Source organism: Primulina tabacum, chromosome 8 (genome assembly GCF_025594145.1).
Source record: "Primulina tabacum isolate GXHZ01 chromosome 8, ASM2559414v2, whole genome shotgun sequence".
Lineage (NCBI taxonomy): Eukaryota > Viridiplantae > Streptophyta > Magnoliopsida > Lamiales > Gesneriaceae > Primulina > Primulina tabacum.
In genome coordinates, this window is record NC_134557.1 from 4,041,287 (window position 1) to 4,051,796 (window position 10,510).

Consider the following 10,510-nt stretch of genomic DNA (forward strand, 5'->3'; position numbering starts at 1 on the left):
ACATACCATGCAACATCTAAAAACAAGTGGTTTTTTAGTTTTTATGTGTAAATTTTATACGTGAAAATTGAAGTATTATTTTTTTTAGAGGTGGTCGATTTACCAAAAGTTATAGCTGGTGGTAATGATTCAACTCAAATCTTTTAAATCGCACAGTAGCTCAAGCACCACGGTTCGATCGTTCTACCAAGAGCGGACAATTATTGTATTCAACAATCTCATTCCCAATAATGGCACTCATTGCAATCAATGGGAATCGAACTCGTGACCTTGGCTCTGATACCAATTGTAGAACCGAGCGCTTGTCGTTTTACCTAAAGCTATAGCTGGTGGTAATGTTATAACTCAAATCTTTTAAACCGCACAATAGCTCAAACACCATGATTCGATCGTTCTACCATACAGAGGATAATTATTGCACCCAACAGTTATGTCTAACCCAACATGGATCAATATTTAGTATAAGGGTTTATTTTTTTTTGGGATATTTTTTTTCAAATAATTAATTTTACCGTAATAAATTTCCATAAAAAACTATGTGTATGAACATTTCAAATAAACAAAAATGTAAATTTTTATGCGTAACACTTTATAGTATACACAAGTTTAGATTAACTCGCCCCTTCCCTTTAATCTCCCCCAACCACGATATTGGATCGATCCGCCTAAATATATATATATGGACGAATAATTTTTGTGATTAAGGAAAATATATATTTGTCACAACTTGTGAATGAGTATATCGGCTTAAATAAATAAAAATCGTGATTTTATACGTACAATAAATTAAGTGGAATAATTTAATATACTGAAAAATATAATAAAACAAATCTGGAAAGCTGGGTGATTTGATAATCAAATTAGTCAAGTCTTCTGGATGCAGTTCCACCGCACAAAGGAGAAAATGTCGAGCCGTTTGATTCCACAAATTGACCACGACTTTAATAATTTCCCATGTTGAGTATCGATCAACGATAGTGGACGTGATTTGGTTTTAAAACAAAAGCTGTGTGGAAAAGGCATGCATAATTATCGACGACTGGTTAAACACGTTGTATGTAATATTAATATATGAATATGATGTATTTTGCATATTTTGAAGGTAAAAACTTGTATGAGACGGTTTCACGAATCGTTTTTTGTGAGACAGATCTCTTATTTAGGTCATCCATGAAAAAATATTATTTTTTATGCTAAGAGTATTACTTTTTATTGAATATCGGTTGGATTGACTCGTCTCACAGATAAAGATTCGTGAGACCGTCTCATAAGAGACTTACTCTATATTTCTAAGATTCTGATTTAGTTATAATATTTATAAAAGTAAATATGACATGAGATTTAGAACAAAATTATGTTAAAGAATAAAAATTATTTTAGAAAGCAAAGATTATTTTTTCAAGATAAAAAAAATAAAACGATGATGTAATGAAGTGAGACGAAAGAAGTTTGTATACAATGCTCAACTTGTATAAAATAGTATAGATACATAATTTGAATAGGAAATAAATTGTAAATTTTAAAATAATTGTCCCTTGTTTAGAATATATAGTAAGTTTCTTAACGAATTTTATTATCTTACGTTATGAGGCAGAACTCATGGTACCTATAATGTATGTATACACTATAATTAATATTCTAAATACGTGTTTAAAATAATTGTCCCTTGTTTAGAATGTTAAAAATATCATAAATTAATTAAATAAAGAGAACAAAAACAAAATTTAATTCTGAAATTAAACAAAAAAATAACCTGAATTTCCACTTGTTTATTGTCTACCAACTAATATTATTACTTGTTAACAATAACAATAACAATAATAATAATAATAATAATAATAATCAGATTTAGTTAAAATTTTACAAAGGACTAATCGTATAATTTGTTTGAAATTTGACCCAAACTACCAACATATTGCATAATTGTCCCTCTTTTTTCCTTCCAATTCTCCCAATTTCATTCCCGGGTACCTCGATTTTCATACTCTCCACGCGGAATCGATTAACCCTAACTACTCCCCTAATCACATCACGTTAACCGATTCAATAACCAAGAAGACTTTTGTGTGAAAATCCTGATTTTTCTCCCTTTTGTAATTATTTAATTGATTTATATTTCGTATAGATCTGGTGTAGTGATGGCGTGGAATGTATTCAAATTCTGCACCGCTCTCCGGGGTCTGGGTTCGATCATGATTCTATTGGTTCTTGCAGTCGTTGGCGTCTCCTACTATGCCGTGGTGATCACAAATTACGGCCCGGCGCTCGCCGCTGGAGGGCTGGATACGCTGCAAGCTTTGGCCGTGTTGATCTTGTTTCATTGTTTGGTAATTTCTTGCCTGTTCTTTGGAGTTTTATCTGTTTTTGTTTTTGCATATTGAAAGTTAGCTGCTTGTTTACTTTATTGCACTACTTTTTGGGAAATTGTACAGAGTTTTGTTGTGCTTTGTGTTTTCCTGGAGTTACATGTTTCTTTTTCTCATACTTCACTTTCGTCAAATTAGACCGGAAGGTCCCGTGAATGTGGATTTTAGCTTAGTTCTTCAGATTGAATCACACTTTAAATAGTTGCATTATAGGAAATTCTGCACTGTTCTTTCATGGTTTTGGCGTACGTATATTATAATTTTTTTGGTGGTTGGTGTAATTAGTTGGTTATTAATAGAAATTCAGCTGTTGTTCAGCTTGATGTTATTGTTTTGTTGTGAGCCCTTAATTTTGGAAACGTAATGTTGATAGAGTAGCTGAAAACGTATGCAGTAGTTTTCAATCTTCTCAAGATATATCTATTATTATCTTTGTTATCATGTGTTAATTTGATCATTACCGTTTGTTACTCATACATATAGAAATCAATATGTGCTTGGATTGGTTGATTTGAAAATTTTAGTGTCAGTGCAATAGTTTCACAAACTAAGTGATGCAAGAATGCTAGGTTTTAGCTGATTAGTTACAAAATTGTTGGATGATATGATGCAATATTGATAAGCAAGAAAGCTGATTTCTTCAAATGCTCAATGCAGTTAGTAATGCTATTGTGGAGTTATTTTTCTGTTGTTTTTACGGATCCTGGTAGCGTGCCTTCAAGTTGGAGGCCGACAATGGATGAAGAAAGGGGAGACTCTGATCCTTTAACCGCATCATGAATTTCAATCCGACTCCGAGAGTAGAGGAATCCGTTATTGTAGAAAGTGCAATCAGTTAAAACCACCAAGATGCCATCACTGCTCTGTTTGTGAGTTTTGTTATGTAGTTCTTTGTGGCTATTGCATTCTTTTATGTTCTGTTTCCTCGATTAATGAGTTGTTGATATTTCTATTTAGGCGGGAGATGCGTACTAAAAATGGACCATCATTGTGTATGGGTTGTCAATTGTGTTGGGGCATTGAACTACAAGTATTTCCTTCTCTTCCTGGTATGATCAAATAACTTTGAAAGAGCTAAATTGTTTGGTTTTCATTGGTCTTGATGATTATGTGTGATAACTAACAGATTCTGTGTCTATTTGTTTAAAATAGTCTTTTCTGGGTAATGGAGTTTTCTTGTGTATGTTGATCTGTTTGGAACATGGTGTTGATTCTTATCATCTTATGTGTAGCATCAGCGGCAATTACATTTAACCTATCCTCATTGATCTTCTCCGTTTCTTTTAAAATGAATATGCTCTCGGCTTTTAAAAATAGTTCTATGGTTTTATATTTATACTTATGTTGACCAGTACTGTAAATCACATCAATGACAGATGATTCTCTTGTGATGCAGTTGTACACATTCCTCGAAACTGGTCTCGTTACATTGTCGTTATTACCTCATTTTATTGCATTCTTCAGCGATGGAGATATTCCTGGGACTCCAGGAACTCTTGCCACAACTTTTCTTGCCTTTGGTAAGACCACATTTCCCTTTCTTTCCCATTCAATGCTTAAGGAGCAATAAATTTGGCTCTGTACGATGGGGTGAAGCAGTGCCAGCTCCCCTTCCAATGCTTTGCTGTATTCTGCTGATATTTTCTATTTTTCACATTTTGTAGTATTAAATTTGGCATTTGCGGTGAGTGTATTTGGATTTCTGATCATGCACATATCAATGGTGGCTGCCAATACCACGACCATTGAGGTACAATAGTTCATCTGTTTTCACAATTTGACTTTGATGATTAGTGATGCCTTTATTCTTCTGATTCAAAATTTTATTGGTACACATTGAATATGTATTCAAATATCGAAACTTCGTATATATTCCTGGGTTCCATAGCATGATTTTAGTTCTTCCAACAACTAGAGAGATGAAGATAGGAGTAAATGGTCTACTGAAGTGATCCTTTCTTAGACTCTTGTTTTATGTCGAAAATAGCTGATGCGTTCTACTGGCTTATAATAGGCATATGAGAAGAAGGCCACTCCGAAATGGCGCTATGATCTTGGACGGAAAAGAAACTTTGAACAGGTTGGGCATATTTGGATTTTAACAATCATAAGAGTGCTTTCAGTTTCAGCCATAATTTCTCGCAATAACCACATTGTTTGAAATCTATACGAGCTATTTATCTGTAGCAATTGTTTTTCTTTCTCAAGGAAATTATTTGGCTTTCGCCACATTTTATTTCGTGCTTTTGTTCATGCATCTTTTTCAAGTAACCCCGTTATGTGAATAGGTATTTGGGACGGACAAGAGATATTGGTTTATCCCAAGTTACTCTGAAGAAGATTTGCGGCGGATGCCTGCTCTCCAGGGTCTTGAATACCCTTCGAAACCAGACATGTCTCCACAAGAATTCTGATAATGATCACACAATCATACATCCATCTAAGTTTACAGCAATGCAACTAATCCAGGACTGGGACAACCAGTATGCTTACTCTCTGCCGAAAGTACATTAAGAGACGGAACAAACATGAAGAAAATTCGGCAGATGAGAGATGATTTGATGATGTTGGTGAGGATGTTTAGATTTTGCTATCACGGCAAGAAACGGGGCACTGTAAGATGCAAAACGTTCCAGCTCGTTGGCGGCTTTGGATGTTATTTAAAGGTACAGATTCATTTTAGCATCTCACAGAAACTTTATGGTGGTATATTGTTGGGATCTTGTACTCTTAGTCTCTTATGTAATTTTGTTTGTTAATTTTATCTGATTTGAACAAATATCATATGACAACACTCAAATTCAACCTAAAAGCTAAAACTTGACATTTTCAAAAGCATCATAACATATTGTTATCATGGTTCGCTGGCAGTCGTGGAGGCTGTCGCCGAGCTTACTGTTTCAATTCTTTGGACTTTTCTTGGTACGGTTGGTGGGGACTTTTTAAAATAATTTTTTTAAAAAAATTGAAACTTGGAAACATATTAATGAAAATAATTGGAAATTTTGTAAGTAAAAATAAAAAAAATTAAAACATTCCGCGACCGAGAAGGTAAAGCACGCTTATTATACAGGCTATCAAAGGTTGATGAAAGCATCTGAACTCGGAAGAATCCAGGATTGGGGGTGGGGGGACAGGAATCGTAAATATTTTTTGAAGTAAAATGTTTGGAAAACGTTAAGCTTCCCGACACGTTCATATTCTTATGTTACCTTCTCACATGTATACAAACAAAGCGAAAGAATACGTCAGTGATAATTCACTTGGCAGGAAGCAAAGGACAAGAAATTCTGAGGGAACGAAGACAGAAAGCCTGAGCCTGCCAAATGAATACTCGTGACCAAATATGAAAATTTCAGAAAATAATAATTAAATGGTAGCTTTTATATGAATTCACATCCAGTTCTGCTAAGAATGCTGTAGGAATCTGGTTATCTGGGTAACGACTACTCACTCAGGCTTCGGAACTTAAAAAAAATATGAGATTACACGAGAAACGCCTATAATGCTTCTGTTTCTTGGATAAATATCAGCATTAAGAAAATTGTCCCCCACTTTAATGATAAAATGAGTACAAATAATACAACAAGCTCAGTCAAGCGAGTGGAGGCAAATCCGTTCCTTACTGGTCTAGGATTTCAAGCAACTTAAGTTAACTCATGGCTGATACAGGATGCATGCAGGCATAAAATTTGTTGCGTACTTTGCCATCAGCAAAAAATTGGTAAAACTAACTTCTTTTGGAGTGACATGTTTGATCAAGAGTTCAAACCAATGTCATCCAGTTCTTGCATCACAGTTCCAACGTCTGGCCTCTGGTCGGGAAACTCGTTTGTGCAAAGAAGTGCGACTTCTCCAAGCCTAGCCGCCTCAGATTCCTTGAACTTTCCAGCAAGATTTGCATCGATGAAGTCTTCGAATCTTGATAACTCTGCCCCGTGACAGTTCAACTGTGAGATTCTGCTTTTTCCCGAGAGGATTTGAAATATGATCATACCAAATGCATATATGTCGCTCTTTTCAGTGAACCTGCCTGTGGTGGTGTATTCGGGAGCTAAGTACCCCATTGCAGCACTACCTTTTAACGTCGAGAAAACTATGTCATCTGCTAATAGGTTGTGAAGGCCAGAGTCCGAGAGTAATGGGTTGTAGTGCTCATCGATCAGGATTTTCTCAGCTGATATGTTACGGTGAACCAATGTTCGTTTGTTATTCTTGGTTCCATGCAAATACTCGATACCTGATGACAAGAACACAAGTATGAGATATAGCATAAAGATCAAAAACTTTTTAACAAAAGATGACCTGAATAAAAGCTTACCTTTGGCGATCCCTTGAATTATAGATTTCCGAGTGGCCCAACCAAGGACTGTTCCCTTTATCGTCTTTCACATCAAGATATTGCAAGAGGTTCCCGTTTGAAACAAATTCATATATGAGGAAGCACTCTCCCCTCCCCTTGGAACAACAAAAGCCTCTCAACCTCAGAAGATTTTCATGTTTCAATGACGTCAACAGCTTCAATCCTTTGAGAAATTCAGTTTCATCGGACTTGCAACTAATCTTTGAAATGCACTTGATAGCAACTGCAGATCCGTCCCTCAATATTCCTTTATAGATAGCCGAGAAGCTACTCTTCCCCAATAAGTTCGTCTCGGAGAAGTACTGAGTTGCAGACTCCACTGCATCCAGAGTGAACACGTAGCTTTCGAGAACCTCCTGAGAGAAACTATTTCCACCTTCTCGCTTAGCCAGAGGATCCCAACTGTTGGAATACTCGAGACTAATAAGAGGGGATGCAGTTCTCCTGCAAACATCTTTAACTTGATCGGTACTTAGTCGAGCTTCGCCAGAATCAAAGGCACTACCGATTTTCTGTTTCCTGTGACGATACCATGAAAGTGTGAAAACAGCAACCACCATCGAAGCAACGATCAATCCAATAACTATAACAACAGTTGCAGTAGTATGAGTTATCTTGGACTGATTCAATCCATTTGGTAGAACGTTTGCTGACTCCGGGATATCTTTAGATGGAAGACGACCAGTACCAGGCCCAAATGGCTCAGGTTTACTGGAACTTTTACTATAATCAGAACAAGTCTTTAACGAAGAAAAATCGATCCCACACAACCCTAAATTATTTGCATACTGGAAACCTTCATTCAGTCTCTTCAGTTCTTTGTTTTGACATACAAGAAAATAAACAATATCATTAGATCCCACTATAACAATAATCATCATTTGGAAACTGCAAATCTCAAGATCAAGAAGGTACCCAGAGGGACAATGCCAGAAAGAGTATTATTTCTGATGTCAAGAACTTTAAGCAACAGTAAATCCGCCAATTTAGATGGGATCGAACCGAAGAGATTATTGAAGCTCAAATCCAACCTAGTCAAAACCAGTAAACCACCTAGACTCGCCGGGATTGCACCCGTTAACTTGTTGGACTGCAGAGTAAGAACACTGAGTTTTTTTAAAGAGCCAAGCTGAGTGGGAATGTTTCCACTTAATCTATTGTAGCAGAGTTGCAACACTGCATAAATATAGAGAAAAGGCGAGGCAAGTTATAGCTTGATCACCGTAACTAAATGCCGAACTTTTTACAACTCGTGAGAACAATCTAAAGCTAAGTGGTGAAAGCTACGGGACCATGACTTCATTCTCCATTGTTAATTAAGCAGATTATACCTCAATATATTTTATCGATAAATGATAAAGCCTTCTTTTTAAATAAAGAATTAACCGTGAAACAAAACAGATCGAATTGCAAAGTTTTCTACTTTTGCTGTTCACGTGTCTCCACCCAACATACCCTAATACCCAAAACACAGAAAAATAAAATAAAATATGATTAAAAAGGAAAGAAGAAGAAGAATAATATAGCCAACTAAAGAAAGAAAAGGATCCAATATTATTTATTTTCGACTAACTATAGTACTGATATTTACATTCAATACACAAAAATCAAAGATAAACATACTTTGCTGGAGAAAAAATAAAAAACTGGAAGACCGGTATATGTGTATTTCAATTAACTTTCTCTGGTTATTGTCTGAAAGAAGAGGAGAGAAAAATAACCCAAGAAACCACCTTGTAAGCTGAACATAGACCCAATCTCCGAAGGGATATGACCAGAGAGAATATTAACGTTGAGATACAAATCAGAGAGGTCAGTCAAGTCAGCAAGCTCCTTAGGTACAACCCCATGAAGTTCATTGAAGTGTAAGTACAACCCAGTCAAGTTCTTGAGCTGACCAATCTCAGGTGGTATTTGACCAGAAAGTCCTTTTCCTTGCAGTGTAATGTTAGCCACTTGACCGAACTCATTACATGCAATCCCTTCAAAGGATCCATCGCAGGGACCAGAAGTAGAGTTTAGAGACCACGAAGAAAGAACAAGATTTTGAGGGTCCAATGAAGCTTTGATTGTCATTAGAAGAGGTAAAGAAGTGGCGTAGGTGTTAGAGTTAGCTGGTTGGGAGTTTGTGGGTGGCAAAAATAGGAGAAATGTGGAGAAGAAGATGATGAAAAGGGAGAGGAGGAAAACCATTTTTTCTGTGTTTCGAGAAAGCTCTCTCCTTTGCTAGGAAATGGACAGAGAGAGAGAGAGTCGATAAAGATTGTTAATTTTCGATTTGAGCTGCTAAAGTTTGAACCTTTCTTGGATCAAAATGGGGATTTTGATGTTAGAAAATTTGAATTAAAATCAGAGTTTGAATAAAAATTATGTCATATGAACATGAAATATCTTTTGATTATCCATATTTTTTAGTTAATTAGCAAAATAATTTAGTTAATTAATCTTACATGACTATTTTTGTATTTTGAGATTATAAATAGTGTGTTTATTTCTTTATTTCAAACACATGTACATGATTTTTACAAACATTCAAGATCTCTTTCAAGTATTATTTTGCATTTCATATCGTTAGCTTTCCGTTTGGCCTCCGTTAAATTTTGGTGATAAAGTGAAGGTACGTTTTCAGTTCATTGTAATAGTGCATCGTGCTAAATCACTACTGGTTGTTCCGTTGTATTCTGGGAAACAGACGTCCAAGACGATCCTCGAAGCACATATAGAAAAAGACAAATATGATTTAAAGACAATGTACTTCGTGCTGACCTCGATTTGATTTACTTTAAGTTTTGCTCCGCTGAATTTTTTTCTTTTTTATGAAAGTTCAGTATACTTTATCATTTAATATATTGTGCAAGATGTGAGATGTTTAAGGTTTGGAACATTGGTTGAGCTTGTCCTTGGCCTGGTTCCCGGACCAGAGAGAAGAGGATAGGGTCATAATAGGTTCGAGAGATCTTTGAGTGGGGCAGGTTTTTGAAATCTTGATTACTGGGAAGTCCGGTAGTCGGTCGCCTTGAGGCAGCCTTTTCAACATGGGGAAATGCGGATGTTTGGTGGCAATTACAGAAGTTCCCTTAAAATTTTATTATTGGCAAAATGCACCTTGAAGTTGAGTATTTTGAACATTTGACCTCGAGGTTACATCTAAATTTCACAACACACTCTAAAATTGTTTTCTTGAGTTTTGAAAAATGAAAACTATTTTACTTTTTTTAGTTATATGGAAAATTTGTTACAATTGATTTGAAAAATCTGATATATCATCTCAAACTTGATACATTAATGTTAATCATCAGAATTATTTAGCCTTTATAATTCAATAATCGATAAAAGATATATAATATGAACTGATGAACGTGTTTAATACAAATACTAAAATAATATACTAATTGATTTACAAATGAAACGGCACGCACAACTACTAATGGAACGTTTGAGTTATCATAGTTATAATTTTCCTATAATGAAACAAATATATATAATATCGAAGCGGGACAGCCCTCTATCTTGTTGTAAGTGGTGCTTTTGACAATTACCCATTTTTGGCAATCCCTGTCTCCCTTAAGTTTGATTGTTTTACAATTTGGTCACTTGGGTTTCTCACTGGCTGAAAGAATTAGGGTGTCTTTTTGTTACAGTTTTGGCTGAAACTTTCTGACACGTCCGAATAAGGCATGGGGCTTCTGAAGATTTTATTATCGACGATGTCTCAATATTTTTGAATTGAAATAAATAATAAATGGCCATTTCAAAAGTGATCATTATTTTGTTATTTACT

General features: G+C 35.4%; 1 protein-coding gene and 1 pseudogene across 1 annotated transcript; one reads left to right on the forward strand and one right to left on the reverse strand.

Annotated features, from left to right (window-relative positions):
• Positions 1 to 1,903: 1,903 nt before the first annotated feature.
• On the forward strand, positions 1,904 to 5,099 carry LOC142553105 (putative protein S-acyltransferase 14). Its single transcript, XM_075663109.1, is given in 8 exon segments — positions 1,904 to 2,327; positions 3,024 to 3,143; positions 3,145 to 3,235; positions 3,324 to 3,415; positions 3,763 to 3,886; positions 4,031 to 4,116; positions 4,381 to 4,446; positions 4,655 to 5,099. Coding segments are annotated over 8 exon segments (894 nt in total). The 5' UTR covers positions 1,904 to 2,138; the 3' UTR covers positions 4,781 to 5,099.
• Positions 5,100 to 5,684: 585 nt separating this feature from the next.
• On the reverse strand, positions 5,685 to 9,039 carry LOC142553106 (G-type lectin S-receptor-like serine/threonine-protein kinase B120; annotated as a pseudogene).
• Between the last annotated feature and the right edge of the window lie 1,471 nt (positions 9,040 to 10,510).